Below are 25,226 nucleotides of genomic sequence, written 5' to 3' on the forward strand. Positions count from 1 at the left end.
CTTAGGTTAGGCAACAATTTTTTTTTTTTAATATGATACCAAAATCACAAGTAACAAAAGAAAAAAAAGGTGATAAATTTGGCTACCTCAAAATTAAAAGTTTTTGGCCTCAAATGACATCATTAAGAAAGAGAAAAGACAGGGTGCCTGGGTGGCTCAGTGGGTTAAAGCCTCTGCCTTCGGCTTAGGTCATGATCCCAGGGTCCTGGGATCAAGGCCTGCATCAGGCTCTAGCTCAGTGGGGAGACTGCTTCCTCCTCTCCCTGCCCGCCTCTTTGCCTACTTGTGATCTCTGTCTGTTGAATAAATAAAATCTTAAAAAAAAAAAAAAAAAAAAAAAGAAGGAAAGAGAAAAGACAACATACCAGCTGGGGAAAAGTATCTGTAAATCAATAATAAAAAGAGAAATAACTGACTTAGAAAATGGGCAAGGGAATCTAGTAAACAACTTTTTCCAAAGAAGATATGCAAATACCAATAAGCAAACAAAAAGATGCTCATCCTTACTCATTAGGGAAAATGCAAATCAAAACCACAATGAGATGGTACTTCACTCACTAAAATGGCTGTAATAAAGAAGATAGACAATGACAAGAGTTGGTTAAGATGTGGAGAACAGGAATACTGATTCATTGGTGAAAGGATTGCAAAAGGATGTGAATACTTTGAAAAAGTTTGGTGGCATATATTTACCATATGATCCAGCTTTCCACTCCTAATTCCAAATGCAAGAAATATGACATACATCCACCCCAAAACTTGTATGTGAGTGTTCGTAAATAGTCCAAAGTTGGAAATACCCCAAATGTCTAGCAACTGGTGAATGAATAAACAAAATGAGGTATATCTATACAATAGAGTACTATTTGGCAATAAAAGGAATGAAGTATTAAAATATGCCACCAGGGGGATGAATCTCAAAACATTCTTCTAATTTAAAGAAGACTATCACAAAGACCACATATGATGCCATTTATATAAAACATCCCCAAATTATAAAGCTATAGAGACAGAAAGTTAATTAGTGATTGCCTGGAGACTGCTAATTGATATAAAGTTTTTTTTTTCAGGTGATAAAATATTCTAAGATTAGGTTGGTGATTGCACACTTCTGTAAATATACTAGAAATCATTGAGCTGTATTCCTTACACAGTGAATTTAAAGGACCTAAATTAAATCTCAATAGAGTTGTTTTAAAAAATTCTTTAGTTACAAGATGAACAAAGTCTGAGGATCTATTATAACATGGTCGCTATAGCTGATAACACTGTCCTGTATAACTGAGATTTGCTAAGAGAGTAGAACATAATTATTCTCTCACACACAGAAGGGTAAATGGGCGAGGTGATGGATGTGTTAACTAATCTGAAGGGGGAATCATTTCACAGGGTATACATGTGCTAAACCATCCCATTGTACACTCATTATCCTATTATGTCAATTATATACCTCAGTAAAACTGGTGGACAAAAAGCCTTCTTGCCCATACAGATCAAAAAGATCCTGTTTCCTGTTTAGTGTAAATCTGCTCCCAGGGGCAGGTTGTAAGTACAGACACATTTTCCAGGTTCAAATCTACTTTTTCTTTATTTTTTTACTCAACAAATAGGTATTGGGTGTCTCTGTACTTAAGCAGAGCCCAGAAAACTTGGGGTTAGAAAGAATAGCAGTAATTATTGGCTTTTTTTTTTTTTTTTAGATTTTTTTATTTATTTGACAGAGAGAGAGAAATCACAAGGAGGCAGAGAGGCAGGCAGAGAAAGGAGGAACAAGGCTCCCCACGGAGCAGAGAGCCCAACATTGGGCTCGATCCCAGGACCCTGGGATCATGCCCTGAGCTGAAGGCAGAGGCTTTAGCCCACTGAGCCACCCAGGTGCCCCAATAATCATTGGCTTTAAAAAACATTTGGTCATAAGGGAAACCACCATAGATAAGTAAACATATAAATTAAAGATAAAATTTTAGACAGTGAAAGCAGTAAGTTGAAGGTGGGATGTGGGTGTTTAACATATACTTGTCAGGGAGATGTATATTTGAGCAGTCCTGAAGAATGTGAGAATATTTGGTTTGGGATAATTTTGGAAAATTGTATGTATGTATAGAAATATGTATGTGGGGTGGGGTGTGGGGTAGCCAGTTGATGGGTATCAAGGAGGGCACATATTGAGATGAGTACTGGGTGTTAGATGTAACTAATGAATCACTGAATACTACATCAAAAATCAATGATTTACTGTATGGTGGCTAACTGAACATAATAAAAAATAATAAAATAAAATTTAAATAGCAAAAGAAGAAACCTTTGATCTTGATGGAAGTCCCAAAAGTTCATTTTTGCTTTTGTTTTCTTTGCCTTTGGGGACATGTCTTGAAAGAAGTTGCTGTGACCAATGTCAAAGAGATTTTGCCTATGTTCTCCTATAGTATTTTGGTAGGTTCTTGCCTCATACTGAGGTCTTTTATCCATTTTGAGTTTATTTTTGTGTATGGTATAAGAGAATGGTCAAGTTTCATTCTTCTATAATAGCTGCCCAATTTTCCCAGCATCATTTATTGAAGAGACTGTCTTTTTCCCACTGTATATTTTTTCCTGCTTTGTCAAAGATTATTTGACCATAGAGTTGAGGGTCCATATCTGGACTCTCTACTCTGTTCTGCTGGTCTGTGTGTCTGTTTTGTGCCAGTACCATGCTGTCTTGGTGATCACAGCTTTGTAGTAAAGTTGAAATCAGGCAACGTGATGCCTCCAGTTTTGTTTTACTTTTTCAACATTTTCTTAGCAATTCCATGTCTCTTCTGGTCCCATACAAATATTAGGATTGTTTGTTCTACCTCTTTAAAAAATGTCAGTGGAATTTTTATCAGGATGGCATTGAAAGTATAGATTGCTCTGGGCAGTATAGACATTTTAACAGTGTTTATTCTTCTGATCCATGAGTATGGAATGCTCTTCCATCTTTTTGTGTCTTCTTCAATTTCCCTTTTAAAATTTTTTTTATTTTTATTAACATATAATGTATTATTAGCTCCAGGGGTACAGGTCTGTGAATCACCAGGTTTACACACTTCACAGAACTCACCATAGCACACACCTTCCCTAATGTCCATAATCCAACCACACTCTCCCAACCCTCCTTCCCCAGGCAATCCTCAGTTTGTTTGTCTTCTTCAATTTCTTTCATGAGTGTTCTGTAGTTCCTCGAGTACAGATCCATTAGCCCTTTGGTTAGGTTTATTCCCAGGTCTCTTTTGGGTCTTGGTGTTATAATAAATGGAATCAATACTCTAGTTTCCCTTTCTATATTTTCATTGTTAGTGAAGAAGAAAACAACTGATTTCTGTACAATGATTTTGTAATCTATCACGGTACTGAATTGCTGTATGAGTTCTAGTAGTTTGGGGGTGGAGTCTTTTGGGCTTTCTGTATAAAGTATTATGTCTGTGAAGGGAGAGAGTTTGACTTCTTCTTTGCCCATTTGAATACATTTTATTTATTTTTGTAGTCTGATTGCTGTTGCTAGGACTTCCAGTAATATGTTGGACAACAGTGGTGAGAGTGGACATCCTTGTCATGTCCCTGATCTCAAAGGAAAAGGGAGAAGACATTTGCAAATGACACTACAGATGAAGGGCTGATATCCAAGATCTATAAAGAACTCTTCAAACTCAACAAACACAAAACAGAACCACATCAAAAAAATGGGCAGAAGACATGAACAGACACTTCTCCAAAGAAGACATACAAATGGTTAACAGACATGAAAAAATGTTCATCATCATTAGCTGTTAGGAAGATTCAAATCAAAACCACACTGAGATGCCACCTTACACCAGTCAGAATGGCCAAAATTAACAAGAAAATAAACAACATGTGTTGGAGAGGATGTGGAGAGAGGGGAACCCTCTTACACTGTTGGTAGGAATGCAAGTTGGTGCAGCCACTTCTTTGGAAAACAGCGTGGAGATTCCTTACGAAATTAAAAATAGAGCTACTGTATGACCCTGCAATTGCACTACTGGGTATTTACCTCAAAGATACAGATGTAGTGAATAAAAGGGCCATATGTACCCCAATGTTCATAGCAGCAGTGGCCACGGTCGCCAAACTGTGGAAAAAGCCAAGATGTCCTTCAACAGACGAATGGAAAAAGAAGATATGGTCCATATATACAATGGAATATTATGCCTCCATCGGAAAGGATGAATACCCAACTTTTGTATCAACATGGATGGGACTGGAGGAGTGAAATAAGTCAAGCAGAGAGAGTCAATTATCATATGGTTTCACTTGTGGAGAATAAGGAATAACAAGGAGAACATCAGGAGAAAGAAAGGAAAAGTGAAGTGGGGGAAATTGCAGGGGGAAACAAAGCAAGAGAGACTGTGGACTAAGAAACAAACTGAGGGGTTTTGGGAGGTGTTGGGAGGGGTGAGCCTGGTGGTAGGTATTAAGGAGGGCACGTATTGCTTGAAGCACTGGGTGTGGTGCGTAATCAATGAATTTTGGAATACTGAAAAAATTTTAAATTAAATTAAAAAATAAATAAGTAGCAAAAGAAGAAGACAAAGAGCAATTACTAAGCCCTGGAGCAGGAATCAGTGTGGCATATGTAAGAAAACAAGCCCCTGTGGCCAAATTACAGAGTAAGGGGAAAACAGAGAAGAGGTTTTCGGGGAGATAGGTAAGGGATACCACCACGTTTGTCATTCTGTGTTACAGCAGCCCTAGGAAACCAATCCACCAACTTAAACTACCTCTAGAGGCCTCTTAGCATCTCTCTAAAATTTGCTTGTCATTGTAATTGCCCCTATAGAGTTGAACAAGGACACTGGTATGGACCCACTTGCCTTTGTCTTTGTGTTGAGATGAACCTTGAACTCTCCACTAAATTAAATATCACTCTCACTGCTGGGTTAAGAAAATGGCAGTGACTTTTTCACCATATAATGTGACTTGATTAAAGAGATTAAAGAGATTAAAGACCTTGTAAAGTGAAAGGTCAAGTCACAGTCCTGGAAAAGGATGAGCTAAAGAGGAATCATATTTGCCGTAAGGAAATAATAAGAGCAGCAGCTGACGCTAATGAGATGTTCTGGACTAACCGCACTGAAGTGATTACTGATTTGTGGGTGGTTTAACAGGTTTTGTAGGAATAGGTTAGGCAGTGAGAATAGATATTGTGAGAATAGCCAGCGCTGGTTAAGAGAAGTAAACAGACCTCATGAATGTGCAAATATCCCATTAAGTCTATAAGTCCTTGACAGCAATATCTTTTCTCTGTCCTCAAAGGTAAAATGCTACTGTGTCAGTGTGAGTAGTAGGAACTTAAGGAAAATAACTTGAAATGCATGAAACTGTAGCCAAGAAGGTTTAAGCAAATGCAGCCTTGAAAGAAAACAAAAACAAAAACAAAACAATTTCTTTTATTTTGTTATCAAACACAGTGTATAATGCCCAAGAAGAGCTAAAAAGTACATTTTATTGTTTACATAGAAATTAAAGGAACTTTTTGGGAAACATCATTAGTATGTAAGTATGAGCTTTTGGCAAAAAGAAAAATAAATATAATTGAATACCAAGTACTTCTTTGGTAATATACAAATCAACTATATAACAATATGCACTGAGTCCAAACATCTGTAAATTCCATATGCATTCATTTTCTGCTCTATGACTATGAAATACACTGAGCTATAAATACTTAAAATAATTAACCAACCGCTATAATTAAGGAACACTGAATATCATAAAACCAGAAGTCATAAGTGTAATAAAGCAGGCTCGACCCCTACCTGTGTTGTAATGTTTAGTGCAGTATCGTAAATCTTTCTCTTCTTTCAGCAGAAACTGGGGCAAAGTGAGTCCTTCAGCCACTTGCACAGGTGCCTCATCTTGCCATTCAAAAATGAGATCATTCATTGTGTACCCAACTAGGCAAAACATAATAAAAATATTTATAACGTAAAAAGGCATTCAAAGAAATCCTTTTTTTTTTTAAATCTGGTACATTTCACATAGGGCAGGGTGACCAGCATCATCTTAACTCAAAAGATTGAGTTATGCATTGCACAATTCCATCTCACCAAAGTCTACTGAAGTCTAGTCACATGGAATACTCATCAAATAATGTAAGAAAATGTAGTAGGTTAATAAAAAGCATAACACGGCATACAAAAACTTCAAAGGACAGGCATATAAATTCTTTCCTCGGAATGGGCAGCTCCTGAATTAGTTCAACAATTCATTTTGGTTCCACTCCATCAGATATCCCCTTACCTCCTCTCAAATCGTTCAGGGCTCTTTCAACAAAAAATGAAATTGTCACTGGTCAGGAAAAGACCTAAACTACAATATCTGTGGGGGAAAGTACCAAGGCTTTTATCTTTCTTTCATCATTAACTATTTTAGTTTATGGCATCTGCTTCAATGTCCCAAGTCCTAAAATTAACAATGATATTTTAAATAGAAATGTCAGCTATTCAGAGGAAATCAGAGTACAAAGAAAAATCCATGTGGAGCCATTTGTGGAGGAGGAAACTCTTGCACATACTATTAGTGAATTCAGGATAGAACTAGCTAACACATTTTGTAATAAGGAATCAGTATCTTTTGGTAAATGGAAAATTTATATTTATACAGGAGAGGTACCTAAGAAAAGCAGGATTTCGTCTTTCTTTTTTTTTCCTCTGAATGAGAAGCTATTGAAATGTACACCCAAAGGCTGCCAGAGGGGGAGACAAAAGCGAATGGTACTTGAGGGGGAGATCATTGTTACAATGTACAACTACCCTGGAGGTAGAGAGAGAGGACACAGGACTGGCTTTTGATTTAAGTCAAATGGACCGATTAAGGAAGCAGAAGCTCTAGACTCATGAAGAAACAAACGAGGGAAATTGTCCCAAACATGTTATCCTGGAGGCAATTTGGTATAGTAGGAAAGCGGCTGTTTAGTGTCTAAAACAGCTGGCATAGAGCAGATTGGGCTGGACAGAGCTATGTGTAGGGAAGGCATGATATGTGAATTTTCATCCCAATTTAGACAGACCAATAGAGAAACTTCATTTTGTTTTTATATTCTAAGGTTTTCTTAGTGTCTTCTGTGAAATGAAATGAGCTCTCTGATATTCCCTCAAAGATAAGCTCTAGTCTCTAATGCTAGTTATAGGCGGTATATTTAGGTCCTTGCACTAAATAATCAACCACAGTAAATGATTTAGGTATGGGAAACTCTTAATCACACTAGGCTATTTCCTTATGGTCCCTAAAATAGTTGTTTGAAACCAGAAAGAAGATACTGAGTTGGTAGGGGGTCATTCTTTTGTTCTGAATCATTTACATGGATGGTCAACAAAAATAACTAAATGGTAATTTTGTCTCAGTCATCCTTCAAAAGTAACTTAAAAAAATCAATACTCTTACACAGTTCAAAGTGTTTTAACATCTTAATGCTTTCTGTTGGCAGATCTTTATACAAGTCTGAGGATGTGAAGAAGAACAGATTGACTAATGAGATCAAGGTGGTGAGTTGAACCGTCTTGTGAGTTGAACCGTCTTGTACCATAATCAATTTCACAACAAGAAATAATTTATTCAGGGAACAAAGAATCAATCCTAATTTCAGCCAACAATCTCATATGGTAACTGCAGGGAAACATGTAAACAAATGACTCAATGCAACCATTTGTTTCTTCAAGGATTTATTTGGTACCAACTGTATGCAAATCATCCTGCTAGGCACAGCCAAAGAGATGTTATTACAGGACAGAAAATTAGTAACGTGGGAAGGGTCCAAAGTACTATGCACATTCAGAAGAACGACATATGATATCCACTTAGGCCTTGTTTGAACTAGACCTTATAGCAAGACAGTGGCTTCAAATAAAGAATGTAAGAAAACATAGGTACTCAGGCAAAGAGAAGACTGTAATTAGTTGAAAGAAACTGCAAACTCCCCTGGTTTATAATAATAGAAATAGCTTCATTTGTCTGGAGCCAGTGTGCCTGAAGGAACAGAGGGAATGAAAAGACACATTAAGGTAAGAGTGTGTGAATTTCAAATTCAGGTTGAAAACCTTGATTTTTCAAAATTCCCTGTGGGCAATGATGAATAATTGGAATCTTTCAAGCAGGGGAGTGACATGACAAAGATTCTGCTTTAGAGACAGTAGCATCAAGATCCACTCATGAGATTTGCAAGGTGCAAACAACTTTCATAATCCTAATAAGACATTTGCCTTTTTCTTCGTGTTGGCATTCGCCCTGATAGTGAAAAAACAATGGGATGGTAAAACTTCAAACGTTTTAGCATAATTACAGACAGTGACCACAAACTGTGTTGAGGGTTATTGTATTTGTTACCACCATATCTTGTAGTACAAGAATAAAAAAGCCAATTTTAAAGAATGTCCATGATCCTTGGGGCACCTGGGTGGCTCAGTGGGTTAAAGCCGCTGCCTTCGGGTTAAGTCATGATCTCAGGGTCCTGGGATCGAGCCCCGCGTCAGGCTCTCTGCTCAGCAGGGAGCCTGCTTCTCCCTCTCTCTGCTGCTTGCCTCTCTGCCTACTGTGATCTCTCTCTCTCTGTCAATAAGTAAATAAAATCTTAAAAAAAAAAAGAATGTCAATGATCCTTGATGAAACAGTAATAAGTTATTTTAATATATTATTACACCTGTTTTGGCCAATTCCCACTCTTATTCTTTTTTTTTCTTTTTCCACATCCTGATTTTAATTCTTCTGGAAAAATAACTAGAAGTAGGATTACTGGATCATTTGATAGCCCTCTTTTTAAATTTTGCTGCAACATGAATAAACCTTGAGGACATTATGTTACGTGAAATAAGCTTGTCACAGAATAACAAATATTGCATGAGTCCACTTATTTAAGGTATATAAAATAATCAAATCAATAGACTCAAAGTGTAGAATAGCAGTTCTCAGGACCCGGGAGAAGGGAAAATGAGAATTACTAATCCGCAGGCATAAATTTTTAGTCAAACAAGATGACTAAATTCTAGAGATCTGCCGTACAGCATTGTACCTACATCAACAATAATGTGTTATATACTGAAAATTTAAGAGGGCAAGGGCACCTGGGTGGCTCAGTTCGTTAAGTGTCTGACTCTTGGTTTCTGTTCAGGTCGTGGTCTCGGGGTGGTTAAGACTGAGTCCCAAGTAGGCTCAATAGGGAGTCTGCTTGAGGTTTTTTTTTCCCTCTGCCCCTCTCTAAGCTCCCGTATACACTTTCTCTAAAATAAATAAATAAATAAATAAATCTTTAGAAAAATTTAAGATGGCAGCTGTTATGCTAAGTATTCCTATCACAATACAGTACATTTAGATTTTTTTAAAAGGTCACTTGCATTCTTGAGATGGCAAAGAAAAAAAGCTCTCATTCTTTCCCAATGGTCCATGAGGAATGTTAAGTCAGAGGCAATATTTATTTCTTTATCTCTTTTTGTCAAAATTAAGGATTAATTAAATATATATTTAAGGAAAAAATAAGAAGTTGAAGCACTGATAAGTAGCTGTGCCGCAGTCTTTAACTTACATCTCATGTCTTTAGAGTAGCCTTCTCTGACTGTCTTATAAAAAGGTTTTTGTCCAATCAGTCAGCATTAGTTTTTTTAATTCACTTTTCCCATAAAATTTATCTTTATTTGAAATTGTATATTTTCATCAGTTTGGGGGGCATTTTTCTACCTAGCTTCCTATGACTGAAACTTCATAAAAGCTGAGATGATTCCATTTTAGTCACTGACATATTTTTCAGTACCTAAAATATTACATGGCATATAGCAGGTTGTTTGAATATTTGAATTAAAAATGGAGAAGGAGGCAGGGGAGGTGTGTGTGTGTGTGTGTGTGCTCTCACATATGATGATCTTATTGGGGACTACCTTGAGCTTAAGATATCAGCCAGAGATGCAGGTGTTGTCATAATCTGACACTGACTTGTGTGTCAAAAATACTTGAAATCACACCTATATATTGAAAGTGAGGTCAAGATTGAAGATAAAGTTTTGAGAGTCACCTATATATAGATGACATTAAAATTACATACCTTGATTTGCCAAGACAACCCCACATTACTTTATTTCCCTCAGATCCTCTCTTAGCATGTGTTCTAATTTTTTTCTTTTTTAAAATATTTTATTTACTTATTGGAGAGAGAGACAGAGACCTAGATAGTGAGAGAGGGCTATCACCTAGATAGTTCTCTATCACCTAGATAGTGAACAAGGATGACAGGGAAAAGCAAGGCTCCCCACTAAGCCAGGAGCCTGATAGGGGACTGGAACCCAGGACTCCGGGATCATGACCTGAGCTGAAGGCAGACACTTAACCTACTGAACCACCCCTAGATTTCTCATTTTTAGATTAGGTATTATTAAGCACTGTTCTAAAATACATCATTGTTGGTTCAATAGATCCTTCAATTTTACTTCTAGACTCTCCCATGGTGTAAGAGTATGAGACTATTTTACTATCTTAAATTAATATTATGTTAAATCTGTACAACAGCAAATATCAGGAATGGTCCATCTTTACCAGACCCTTTCAGTAGCAAAAAACTAGCGTGTCCTTTTCAGAGGCAGCTGACTCCTGATCTGAGTAGTGGCGGAAGTGTTCAACTTTTCCCCCCTGCTGCCCACGTGGTGTACAAACCTGTGACATCTGTGAAGTGTCAGTGAAAGTATCCAAGTGTCATGGAAAATTACAAGATCCTTGTCAGTGAAAGCAGAGTAGTGCTGCTATGGGCCATACAGAAAGCAATCTGAACGCTCTGAAACCTACACTTATTTTATTATTTGGCAACACTCTTAAATCTTGCAATAAATCCTTCTGGCAGCAATGGGCTAAAAAAAGAGAAAGTTTAATATTTATTGAAAAATTAAGCACCGAATTCCATTTTACAACAAGGTTGATGATGAATGTGCAACTTAAACAAGACATTGTTTATAGTTAACATTCACAAAAGCTCCGTCTACATAAAAAAACATGAGACACACAGAGCTAAAAACACATCAACATCGATTTCAAATGTTATAGTCCTTTTAAGGATGCTGCCCAAAGACAGTTATCTGACACGTGCGTTTGTAGGGGCAGGATTTACACATTACTCTATAAAAAAATCAGTTTTTATGTAGATAAAATCATTGTTTTTCTGAATTAATTTCATTCTTTTTTAAATTCATTTTTTCGGGCGCCTGGGTGGCTCAGTGGTTAAGCCGCTGCCTTCGGCTCAGGTCATGATCTCAAGGTCCTGGGATCGAGTCCCGCATCGGGCTCTCTGCTCAGCAGGGAGCCTGCTTCCTCCTCTCTCTCTCTCTGCCTGCCTCTCTGCCTACTTGTGATTTCTCTCTGTCAAATAAATAAATAAAATCTTAAAAAAAAAAAAAAAATAAAAAAAATAAATTCATTTTTTCTTGGAAAATGGTGTAACAGGAAATTTGGAAGCAATTAAATGACGTTAGGTTTGTTTCAGTATCATTTCCTGCTTTAAAGAGAAAATTGGCTAAATTAATTTTAAATTAGTTTTTAAATCTAATTCTATAATCAAAGTAAATCTTTTGGAATCACACTGGTTGAAGTTGAACTATGTAATGTCATCATAAATTCTATTGTGAAGTCTCTCTTACATTTACTTAAAAAGTTCAACACTGAGAATAAATGTAATTTGCTTGTGATAGATCTGAATAAAATATTTGTTGGAATTCATCATTGTTGTAAAAGAGCCCCGTAAGTCACAGAGACAAAAGTACAGCATAGAGAATAGAGTCAATGGTATTGTAATAGTGTTGTATGATGACAGATGGTAGTTACACTTGTGGTGAGCATAGCACAACTTAAAAAAGTGGCGGGGAATCTGTGGAGCTGAAGTGTTCTTGGAATTATTTACAATGCATTTATAATTTATTTCATTTTATTTTCATTTTATTTTTTTTATTTTGATCTCAAGATCCTGAGATCATGACCTGAGCTGAAATGAAGAGTTGAACACTTAAGTCACTGAGCCACCCAGGCATCCCACATATGATTTATTTTACACACATAAACTGTGACACTCTATCAGTGAAAGAGAAGCTATAGTTGTTAAATTTATAACTTTTTTATTGGAACAGAGTACCTGAAATATATTTTTTTTTGTGTGGGACAAAGCTGATGTCGAATTAAAAATTATATTTCATTATGGCACAACATGCTTTTTCTATTTATTGCTTGTTATCAGCTATTTTTTTTAATTTAAACATTTGAAGAACTATTTCATGAATCAACTTATATGTCCTACAAAGATATTGAACTTTTGGTAAATAGCTTCTCTAAATTTGGTTGCATGTATTCAAAGTCAGTTGGAAATATTTAATGAATTTATTTTATGAATGGAACACTAAAATTTTGGATTCTGAAGATTTTAGTAAATAGCAATTATAAAAATGAAGCTTCTAAACAGAGATCCCTACAATATAAAGGAAGAAAGGTCTCAAATGATACAATATTTATTGTAATTTGATAACTGTGGAAATGGAAAGATTGTATTGACTGCTTGTTTTTAATTGGTTAACTAATATTGAAATGGAAATGGAATTAAGAAGACATATTTCCCAGCATCTTAATTAGGTAAAGAATTAAAAATGTTTCTTAAGTAGAAACAACTACTATGGCTGAGTTTTGTCCTAAGAGCCTATTTTTGATAAAAGGTACTCTTATTCAAGACAAAGACAATATCTGTAAAATTACATGGGCCGAAATGGTTACCTACATCAATATAAAATACATAAAATCAAGTTACGAAATTATCAAGTATAGGCAATTGAGTTGAGCTACCTCAACTATAGAGAACAATTTCTTACTAAGAAAATTATAATCTAGGGTCTATAAGGTCAAGTGATTTTTAACAATTTCAAATTTAGTATCAAAATTACAATGTTTAACATGATTCCAATTATTTTGATTTGCTTTAATATACATGCATATATTTCTTTATAAAGGATATATTTTGTTTACTTGTCTGTTTGCTTATTTATTTATTTGTTTTTTTATTAATTTTAAGAGACAAGAGAGAGACAGATGGAGAGAGAGCATACTGCCCTCCTGGTGCTTGATCATGTTCCATGTTTGGGATAAGGAGAGGGGCTCTGCAAGGTAGAAAGGATATTTTGAAAAGAAACAGTTCAGAACTATTTAATTCACCTGCTAATTTAAAAGAAAACAAACAAACAAAAACACAACAACAACAACAAAAACCACTATCAAGAGCACCTGGGTGGTGCAGTCGGAGAAGTGCCTGACTCTTGGTTTCAGCTCAGGTTGTGATCTTGAGGCTGTGGGATCGAGCCCCATGTCAGACTCTGTGCTCAGTGCAGAGTTTGCTTCATATTCCCTCTCCTTCTCTCTCTCTCTCACTCACTCTCTCTCAAATAAATAAACAAATAAATAAATAAAATCTTTAGAGTCTAAAAGAAAGGCACCACAGATACTAAAATTACTATATCTTATAAGTGATAGGGTTTTTATTTTTTTTAAATATTTTAAGTGTCCCCATTTTAATGATAAGTTACATGGTTACTCTAATGGTAAGGAGGAGCTTCAGTGCCCTCATGACAATGAAGAGAAATGAGTGCAAGGTCACTTTAAGCTGTGTTATTTCACTGGTGCTTTCTGCCCTCCATTTCAAGATGTTTCATCATGGGTCTGGGGCTGGACCCTCACATCCAACAAGATCTGAGGATGGTAAAATATATGGTCTGTTCTCTTGGCATCATTGTACTTTGATAGTTCCCTTTGTTGCCAGGATACAGAATTTCAGCCATACCTTCCAACCAGATCTTATCTTCATTTACGTAGACTTCAGGCTTTGTTTCTTTTACTTATTTTCTATTTTTTTATTCCCTGAAATAATAGGATATGGAAACTACTTTATTGTGAGCCCTATGATAGATCACTTAGAAGTTGAGCTTCCCAACTACGTTATATGTTTGTGGAATTTGGGGGATTTCTAGATCTCTTCCAGGTAATTAAACAGCTATAAAAAACAGAGGAACTATTAGTTTAGCTTACCACTGAGCTACCTACCAATCTTCTATCATTTATCTCCTTATGTTTTTACATATGTTGCACTGATATATTTTTGGTTGTTAGGACGGCCTATGTGGCTGTGGCCACCCTACAAGGTGGTCCCCTCTCAAAGGGACACAGGACATCTCCCTTTTTCAAATATCTCTAACCCCTCAGAAGTGTTTATCATTTAACTGCTCTGTCCTCCCACTTGACTGAATCCCACATGGGTTGGGGAAAGTGTCCTCAAGGCACCTAGAGAGACTCTGTCACCTCTTTCTCCTGTGAACATGGTTCATTCATGTGGGAAGAACTTCCATTTCCCAATATTGTCACTGGGAATTCCCCCTTTAATTCTCTTTGCTGTCTTCCTCACCCTATGATTTTATCTGCTCTAGAAGTTCAGCTGCTCACCTCTGGGTAACTAAGATCCAAGTCTTTTCTTCATAAAATTAGAATATGGATTTAAATGCTATTGTATCATTTAAGATGAATATGAACAAAATTTTTATTCTCAGTTTCAGCAAAAATATATAATGTGTATAGCAATGAATTAACAAAGAAATGTGAAAATCAAATAATTAAATTTCTTTGAAAGATGGAGAAGAAGATGGAAATAAAGACAGAAACATGTTGTGGTCTTGTGACACATTATTGTGACCATAATTAATAATTATTCTATAATATCAATTCCACGTAAATAAAAATCCTAATGTAATTATCAACTAACCTGAAGTACAAATGTATATACATAGCAAAGGCAGTTTTGAAAAGTAAAAGTAAAGAAGCAGATCTGTTTGACAGAGGACAAAATGTACAAATAAAGCTATAGTATTCAAATGGTTTCAGAGGCTTTGTACCAATTAGATGGAATGGTGTAGAACAGAGGCCAGAACCAGACCTATGTATAGAAATTTAAGGGAGGGGTGCCTGGGTGGCTCAGTGGGTTAAAGCCTCTGCCTTCGGCTCAGGTCACCATCCCAGAGTCCTGGGATCGAGCCCCACATCGGGCTTTCTTCTCCACGGGGAGCCTGCTTCCTCCTCTCTCTCTCTGCCTGCCTCTCTGCCTACTTGTAATCTCTGTCAAATAAATGAATAAAATCTTAAAAAAAAAAAAAAGAAATTTAAGGGGAAATTTTCATTTTGCATCTACCCTAGAAAAAAATTTTGATGAATAATAATGGGAGAATTTTCTATACATTTCGAAAAAGGGTTATACAGAAATAAAATCCACTCATATTGAAAACGTAAACACAAGGTACGCTACACAATTTCTGAGTTAAAATGCCTAACACTGGGGGGTCTGGGTGGCTCAGTTGGTTAAGCATCTGCTTTCATCACAGGTCATGATCTCAGGGTCCTGGAATCGAGCCCCACATTGAACTTCTTGCTCAGCAGGGAGCCTGCTTCTCCCCTGTCTGCCATTCCTCCTGCTTCTGCTCACTATCTGTCTCTCTCTGACAAATAAATAAATAAAATATTTTTAAAAAAAGGATATTATAAAGATGCATAATGTTTTTGTATTTTGGCATATAGAAGGTATACTTTATTAAGAAAAGGGGAGATTTAATTATGTGTATGTATTTATAACCCTTTGAACTATGAAATATAAAGTTAGACTGTCATTAACACCTATAAAATAATACATAAATAAATACAAAGAGAGAATTCCATAGAAACATCAGGAAAAGCTTAAACAGGCCGCAGACAGAAGAAAGAGTCATGATTGGAAAAGAGGATGCTCCATGTAAGGGAGATGAAGATATAATAAGATATAGTTCTATACCAATCACATTAGAAAAATTACTTAAATCTGAAATAAAATTACAATGTTAATATGCAAAACACTTTTTAATTTTCTGCAGTTTAATGTTTGAAATGCCTTTTATATTTGTGTCTTTTATACTTTTTATATCTGTGACCATAGACAGAGCACGTGAGACAAACAAAATTGGTTAACATTAGTACAGAAGATCGGGAACCAAGGCTAAAGCATGTAAGCATGTCTTTGTTTTATCGTCTTTATGGTACAAATTTCCCTGTATAAACATGATCATTTTTTAAATTATTTTTTAAAAGATTTTATTCATTTATTTACTTGAGAGAGAGAGTGTAAGCCGGGGAGTAGGGATGTAGGAGCAGAAGGAGAGGGAGAGAGAAAAATCTCAAACAGACTCCACACATAATATGAGCACATAACCTAAAGTGAGGCTCGATCTCATAACCCTGAGATCATGACCTGAGCCAAAATTAAGAGTCCGTAGTTTAACTGAATGAGCCACCTCGGTGTCCCTAAACATGTTTATTTTGAAGACATGATTTCAAATGTATTATATTGTTACTAAAAGAAATCAAATGACCTTTGGTCATTTAAAAAACAGCTTAAAAGTCCACAGGAGGGAAAAAAAGGTTATTTAATACTTTCCACCATGAGTAGTATGCAAAAGAAATACTTATTCAAAGGGAGAATATGACTGAAAATACATTTTAAGTTGAAAACAGTTTGAGAATTATAAAACAACTATAGTTTAACATTCAGTTTTAAGTGACCTAGAAGCCTGTTTGGCCCCAGCTTTCTCAATCAATAGAAAAAAAAGAGAAAGGCTGAGATTTCTGGGTTTGACACAGCTTGCAAATGCTGATGTACTTAACTAGCAGCTGGAATTTAAAAAGAAAAAAGAAAAAGAAAAGAAAAAACCCTAAAGGAAGAAAATGCTTACACTTGGCACATGCTTGCTGATTATTGCCAGGAGGAATATTACTCAAGTAAATTTTATTGACCTGACAAGGAACAACTGCTATGTCAAAATCTATTTAACTGAAACATTTTTTATGTACAATTTGTGTGTTTAGTTTGAATAATCCTACCATCAACCAGGTTGTTCGATGTGGTTTCCTTTAAGTTATAGGCCTGCTCAATTATCTTCTTAGTAATTACACTTTCTCTAGAACTCTCTGGTATAACTAACCTATAAACCATTAATCCAGACTTGTGGTTCTCATTTTGGTTACTAGAGATAGATTTTGAAAGGACTGATGCTTGTTTTAAGTTTGTGAGCTATTAATTCACAGAAGTTTGCTTGGTCCACATCTTCATTGTGTGACTTTGGGAAAGTCACTCAACCTTTCTCAACCTTAATTTGCTGATATTTACAATGGAAATAAAGCCCATCTCATCAAGTTGTGCTTAGGACTAAATCAGGAAATAGGTGTAAAAGATCATAAAAGTACTGTGGCATCACCTTTTTGTAAGACTTGTAACTACACTGTTTTTATGATAACACCTTATGTTTAGGATATCTGACAATCAGCAAAAGAGAATTTACCAAGATGAGGACACACCGGAAGAGAATAGTCGCGGGGTTAAGCAGGCTGAAATGTTTAAGTGGGGAGTAATCTTAGAAGTAGCTTGTTCATTAGTGAATATTTGTGTCTTGGGAAAACTTGCTTTCTAACTAACATTGCAACCACAGAGGTTTCAGTAATATTTAGCAAAATAAGAATCGTTCATATCTCTGACTCGCCGGGCAAAAGGCATAGTACTATTTAGAATAATACTTTGCTAAATTATGAAAGAGCTTGAAAACAGTAGAGATTATTAGGAAATAAAAGTCAAAAATCTTCACCAAATTCCTTAAATAGTCTTGGCATAAATTCCAGAGAAACTGGTTTGAGATGTGGTTTTGAAATGAATCTGAAAATTAAATAGCAAATACCTCCCATCTATCTTTAGATATTTCTATCCAAAAACCCCATTGAAGCATGTTTTGGAAGCGTCTTACAATTTTTGTCAGTATTTTTTTTAAGTTGACCTTAAAAAGTTCTCTTCCTATAATTTTAGGGATTTAGGCTGCTCTTTGTGGAAAAGATTCCTCTCTCTCCTGAGTTACTTTCCTTGCATTTTCTTTTCTAACCTGAAATTAAAATTTCTTTAACTTTCTCACATTGGTGAGTTTTTCCTGTGCATTACCTACATTCCTCTTTAGATATGAAATAAGGAATTACAGTGATAGTTCATATACCCCATGTCACCTTTGTCTTTTTATGAATAACAATAGTTTATGATGATGTTAGGAAATTACTATTCAATGTTCTTCCAAGATTAAAAAAAATCTGCATGTCCTTTTTCACTTGGGGAAAATTTGTCAATTTAGAAATTTTTGTTATGGTATAAATTAAAGGCTAAACATTAAAATCTTTAGTCTTTTCCCTCACCTTTGCTGCACATCAGTTTGCACTGTCAGTCCCTTAGGGGCATAGTCTAAGTCATAACATAGCTGTTTCCTTCCCTCAGAGACTAGTAACTTGTGAAGCAAAGAAAATACATTTATAAACAAAACTGTGATATCAGTGAAAATTTGTTCTTTGAAAAGATAGCTTTATGTTTTACTTCATACAGCCAATTTTTTTTTTAAAAAAGGTCATACAATAGATTCTGAACTTTAGTAGTAATATAATCTAATTCTGAGAAGGAACACTAGTGGTCACTTTAATATTTAGTTTATCTTTAGTAGAAATGTCACTCAATCTTACACATTACCAGCAATAACACACCGAAATTGGGGCACAAATCACACACTATTTTTTAAATTAAATAAAACATGTAATGAAAAGTAAGGCTTTATTGCAGACTTCTCTCTGTAGCATATATGGCTTAATATTTTTTATTGATATTTAATAAATTTCTACTGCTGTGAATTTTGGAGATGAAAATTGTCATGGTAAATCGCTGATACTTTCTAACTGAACTTGACACTAAAAAAAAAGTATTAGAAAGATAAATGAAACTGATACAATTTCTTTACACCCAACAGCAAGCATTTACAGTATTTCTTCTAGAATTCTCTCGTGAGGGTGAATGAGGATGTTATAGACTGGAGGCATAATAGTATATTAAACTTCTGGCTTTTATAAAAGCAACTGGGTAAAAATCTGTTGAGATTTGACAAATAAACACTCCATGGGGCAGGCCTTTAGATTTGATAAAGGAAATGTTTGAACTTCAAACCTATAGGCATCCCTAGAGATACCTTGCAGGTTTAGGTCTAGATCAGTGCAATAAAGTGAATATTGCAATAAAAGGAGTCAAATAATTTTTTGGCTTCCCAGTGCATGTAAAAGTTATGTTTATACTCTAGTCTAGTAAGTGGGCAATAGCATTAAGTCCAGAGGGAAAAAAAATGTACATAACTTAATTTAAAAAGATTTTATTGCTAAAAAATGCTAACCATCATCTGAGCTCCCAGTGAGTCACAGCTTTTTTTGCTGGTGGAGGGTTTTGCCTTGATGTGGTGGCTGCTAACAGTTGAGGTGGCAATTTCTTAAAACAAGACAATAATGAAGTCTGCCACATCAGCTGACTCTTCATTTCACCTATGATTTCTCTGCAGCACGTGATGCTGTTGGATAGCATTTTCCCCACAGAAGAACTTTTTTCAAAACTAGAGTCCAGGGGCACCTGGGTGGCTCAGTGGGTTAAAGCCTCTGCCTTCGGCTCAGGTCATGATCCCAGGGTCCTGGGATCGAGCCCTGCAGTGGGCACTCTGCTCAGCTGGGAGCCTGTTTCCCCCTCTCTCTCTGCCTGCCTCTCTGCCTACTTGTGATATCTGTCTGTCAAATAAGTAAATAAAATCTTAAAAAAAAAAAAAAAACCTAGAGTCCACTCCCACAAACACTTGGTGCTGCTCTATTGACTAAATTTATGTAATGTTCTAAATCCTTTGTTGTCATTTCAACAATGACAACAACCTTTCAATCTTCATAGCATCTTCACCAGGAGCAGATTCCATCTCCAAAAAACACTCCATAAGAAAGAGTTCATCCATTCCAGTTCTATCATGAGATTGAAGCAATTCAGTCCCATTTTCAGGCTCCACTTCTAATTCTAGTTCTCTCGCTATTTCCACCACATCTCCAGTTACTGCCTCCAATGAAGTCTACAAGTATTCCATGAAGGAATGGAATCAACTTCTTCCAGATTCTTCTGCACGTTGATATTTTGATCTCTTCCCATGAATCATTAGTGTTCTTAATGGCACCTAGAACGGTGAGTCCTTTCTAGAAGGTTTTCAATCTCTAGTGCCCAGACCCATCAGAGGAATCACTATGTGTAGCAGCTAGAGTCTTACAAAATGTATTTCTCAGATAATAAGACTTGAAAGTCAGAATTACTCCTTCAGAATGGATATTGTGTTTGCAGGCTTGAAACCAACATTAATGTCATTGTCCATGGTCAAGGAGCGGTCATATTTTGAAAGGGATCTTTTTTTCTGAGCAGTAAGTCTCATGATGCTCTTAAAATATTCAGTAAACTATGTTGTAGACAGATGTGTTGGCATCCAGGCTTTGTTTTTCAAATTAGAGCACAGGCAGAATAAATTTAGCATTAGTTCTTAAGGGTTCTAGGATTTTTGGCATTGGCTTCAACTTAAAGTCACCAGCTGTTTTAGCCCCTAACAAGACAGTCAGCCTGTTCTTTAAGCTTCAAAGCCAGGCATTGACTTCTCCTTTCTAGTTATAAAAATCCTAGACGGCATCTTCTTCCAATGACATGTTGTTTCATCCACATTGAAAATCTGTTATTTAGTGTAGCCACCTTCATTAACAAACTGAGCTGGATCTTCTGGAAAACTTTCTACAGCTTCTACATCAGCACTTACCACTTAACTTTACATTTTTATGTTATGGAGACCAGGTCTTTCTTTAAACCTTATGAACCAACCTCTGCTAGCTTCCAACTTTTCTGTTTTAGCTTCCTCACCTTTCCTGGGCTTCACAGAATTGAAGACCATTACAGCCCTGATGTGCATCAGGCTTTGGCTGAAGGGAATGTGATGGCCGGTTTGATCTTCTGTCCAGACCACTCAAATTTTCTCCATATCAGCAATAAGGCTGTTTTGCCTTCTTATCATTTGTATTTTCTGGAGTAGCACTTTTAAGTTCCTTCAAAATTTTTTCCTTGATATTCACAACTTAATTGACCAGCATAAGAGACCCAAGCTTTCGCTTATCTCAGCTTTCAACATGGATTCCTCACTAAGCTGAATCGTTTCTGGCTTTGATTTAAAGTGAGAGGTGTGTGCGTCTTCTTTTCACTTGAACATTTAGAGGCCACTGTAGGGTTACTAATTGGCCTAATTTCAATATTATGTCTCAGAGACTAGGGAGGCCCAAGGAGAGGGAAAGAGACGAGGCAATGGCTGGTCAGTGGTGCAGTCAGAACACCTACAATTATCCATTGAGTTCGCCATCTTATATGGGTGCAATCATGCAGCCCTCAAACAATGACAGCAGTAACATCAAAGATCAGTAATCACAGATCACTGTAACAAATATCATGATAATGAAAAAGTTTGAAATATTATGAGACTTATCAAAATGAAACATAGAGACACAAAGTGAGAAAATGCTGTTGCAAAATGGTGCCTACAGACTAGCTTGATGCAGAGTTGACACCAACTGTCAATCTGTAAAAGACCCCATGATATCTGTGAGCACAAAAAAGCAAAATGCAGTAAAATGAGGTGTGTCTGTATATATGGGGACTCATTCTCTTCTTCGGCTGCAAAGGCATTCTCAGTGATGAGATTTAGCTTTTTAAGGTTAATCTAAGGGTAAAGTTTCAGTCTTACTGTGGCTATTTCATTTTGATTTTAAATGGCAGCTACTGAATCACTATGATAAACATATTTGAATTACAGCTAATACGTTTCTATTTATAATTAAATATTTTTAAAAAGTAACCTTGGTTTCCCGTTTTTTTTCCAAATTCAGTGAAAGTGCTATATGAATGCTATACTCCCCAAGTAAAGTAGGTTAATAATATTTGAAAAACAGTCTCCAGGAAACATATGTTAAAATGCCACAAAGAACTTTTCATTGTCTTTCTCTGTTTTATTCTTCCCATTTGTCCCTCAATTTTCCTTAAAATGATGTCATCTTCTTTGTCCTCTCTTCTGTTCTTTATTTTTGAGACTATCTTCAGAAATCTTTTATCTTCATGCCTCTAAGCAACCCTGCTAACCTTATTTCTCTATATTTCCACAACCATTCCTTATTCTAGCTGTATTGTAAAACTCCAGTAATCTAAAAGAAATTTCTAGTGAAATCCAGTTTTACAAGAAACATAGCATATTTAAACAGAAGTCAGCTTCTGCATGACTTTCTCCATTAATCACCTACATTTTTCTAATTCATGTAACTGAAGCAACATTTAATCATTGGTATTAAGAGAAATATTGAGAGAATCATCTTTATGCTTAATTCTTAGGCAAGTCATTGAAAAAGCCTTCAAAATGTTCTCTGTTTTCCCCATTACTGTCTCAGCTCTTTGAATTTCTCATTAATTTATGATGAAATTAGCTATCGGCAGTGTGGATTTCTCTTTATTCTCTTTTTCAAATAAAGCTTTTACCTGAGGTTCTTTTCTAATGTCAGGTCAGTAGATAGAACTGGAAAAGATGGAGTGCTCAGGATTTTCCTTTATTGTTTTCAGTTTAGTATATTTATCGTCATTTCCTTCCCTTCACTTCCTCCTCTTCACTCTGTATCTCTTATATGCAACATAATTTCTTTCTTCCTTGACGAGTTTCTTCAGAGGTGTCTCTAGGTTCTTGGACTTCCCAAAGTACCAATTTGGAGTTTTTATGTGATTCTTTAAATACTCTGTTTTTCCTTGTTGGTCTTCGTGAATCAAAGACCTATCTCAGTAGTCTTTTTTTTTTTTTTTCCTCAAGATTTTATTTACTTATTTGATAAAGAGAGAGAGAGAGATCACAAATAGGCAGAGAGGCAGGCACAGAGAGAGGGGGAAGCAGGCTCCCTGCTGAGCAAAGAGTCCGATGCGGGCCTCAATCCCAGGACCCCGAGATCATGACCTGAGCTGAAGGCAGAGGTTTAACCCACTGAGACACCCAGGTGTCTCTCAGTAGTGTTTAGTACAGAACACTGCTTTCTCTGGGTCTCAAGATTTTGAGAGTTAATGCCTTCAATGTCATTTAGTAAGCAGTTTTCCTTTATTTCTTCTTTAAACAAGAAGTCACTTATTATATGCTGTTGGTTTCCTGATCTATCTTTGTCTAGGAGTATGTTATAATTTATGTTAACACATAGTAATTTATAGTAATTTTGTGTTTTTATTAGTCATATTTCATTTTAGTGAGAGATCTCATCCCATCAGATGTTGATTTTTAGGAATTTATTAAAGCTTCCTTTGTGGCTTACTACATACTTTTTGTAATTGTTCTTGTATCCTGAAAACAAATCATGAGTTTTTTCTTTATCCATAAATTACTTTTGTTCTAGTATCTGTACCTGTACTATCAAGTAAATTAATGATTTATCTATTTTTTTAAATTGTAATTCTGCCTGATTTTTTGCTTTTATATACTTGGAAGTTATATGAAAGATATTTTTATAATTGTTATAGCTTATTTATGTATTGTTTCTTTGTCAGCATTTTACTCAAACATTTGTGTCTCATAATTTTTTCTATAATTTCTTTCCTGATATGAAATTATCATCTTTAATTTTTTTAGACACATTTCTCTATTATGCATTTTTCTGTCTTTTTCTCCCAAATATTTTTGCAAATTTATTTTATTTTATTTTATTTTTAATTTATATATTGGACAGAGAGAGAGAGAAAGAGTGAGAGGGGGAACACAGGCAGGAGGAGTGGGAGAGGGAGAAAGCAGGCTTCCTTGCCACACTGCTGGACTTCTCTTCCCCTGGATCGAGTGCCTGATGTGGCACTCGATCCCTAGATCCTGGGATCATGATCTGAGCCAAAGGCAGAAACCTAACCAACTGAACACCCAGATGCCCCTACAAAATTTTTTAAAAAAGTGTTTAGCTAACAACATATTGTTGAGTCTTAATATTTGTTAACATCTAGTTGGAAATCTCCTTATTTTGCAATGTGAATGTAACCTTTGCTTTTATTTTGTTTTTGTTTTTAAGTTCTTTGTTTTGTTTTGTTTTAACATAGGGTTTGAACTCATGATCATAAGATTAAGCTCTAAGCTGAGATCAGCAGTTGACATTTAACCGACTCAACCAACCAGGCACCCCCCATTTATTGTAATTATGGTACTATTGAAAGCTGTTTTTGCTCTTTCTGTGCTTCCTATATACTATATTTTCATTTCTTTTATTTTTCTTTCCCATGTTCTACTTGATGAATCAATATTTTGTAATTCTGGCTTGAAAGTTAGTTACTCCATTTTTGTTCCTTGATGCTATCCTTAGCTCATACATGGTTTTGTTTTTGCATCCATTTCCATCACGACTTCTCTTCCCCTGGACTTTCCCTGTCCACCTTTTCCCAGTGACTTACTTCTTCCTACACAAGGAATTGTGTATCACCCAGGGTTTTAAGTCCAAGTCATGGATAGACACTTAGAGGTATGGGGTCATGGCTAGTTTAGACAAAATATACTTTTCTAAGTAATTTATTCACTCTTGACATTGTTCTGGCCTTAATCATTCTTCTCTTTGTACCAATAATATCCATTAACATCTACTTATAATTTTTAATGCAAATCTTCATGACGAACTCCTCAACTGGTCCTCCAACTTCTTCTTCTTCTTCTTCTTTTTTTTTTTTTTTTAAGATTTTATTTATTTATTTTACAGAGAGAGAGAGAGAGAGAGGAAGAGAGAGCAAAGGCAAGGAGAGTGGCAGGCACAGGGAGAGGGAGAAACAGGCTCCGCACTGAGCAGAGAGTCCTACCTAGAACTGGATTTTAGGACCCTGGTATCATGACCTGAGCCAAAGGTAGAGGCTTAACCAACAGAGCCACCCACGTGCCCCTCAAGTCCTTAAAACCAGGGACTTTTGTGCTTTAAGTATTGTGTGTCACCCAAGATATCAAGTGAAGTATATTAGATACTTGAGAGATATTTTTCAGTTGATTCTTAGATGAATAAAGATCCATCAGGTCACTTGAATAGTCCTGACCATTGACAGACATCATGGAACATTCATTGAACTTAAGAAAGTTAGATCTTGGGCACCTGGGTGGCTCAGCCTCTGCCTTTGGCTCAGGTCATGATCTCAGGGTCCTGGAATCGAGTCCTGCATCCGGCTCCCTGCTCGGCGGGGAGCCTGCTTCCTCCTCTTTCTGCCTGCCTCTCTGCCTACTTGTGATCTCTGTCTGTCAAAT

At 36.0% G+C, this 25,226-nt stretch overlaps 1 protein-coding gene across 2 annotated transcripts in view; it reads right to left on the reverse strand.

Annotated features, from left to right (window-relative positions):
* GLRA3 (glycine receptor alpha 3) overlaps positions 1-25,226 on the reverse strand; it is a 192,184-nt gene that overhangs the window by 37,226 nt on the left and 129,732 nt on the right. For both annotated transcript variants that reach the window (XM_059393328.1, XM_059393318.1), the window contains exon 6: positions 5,796-5,933. In XM_059393328.1, the coding sequence (XP_059249311.1) occupies positions 5,796-5,933 (138 nt within the window). The remainder of the gene's footprint in view (positions 1-5,795; positions 5,934-25,226) is intronic.

Source organism: Mustela nigripes, chromosome 1 (assembly GCF_022355385.1).
Source record: "Mustela nigripes isolate SB6536 chromosome 1, MUSNIG.SB6536, whole genome shotgun sequence".
Classification (NCBI taxonomy): domain Eukaryota; kingdom Metazoa; phylum Chordata; class Mammalia; order Carnivora; family Mustelidae; genus Mustela; species Mustela nigripes.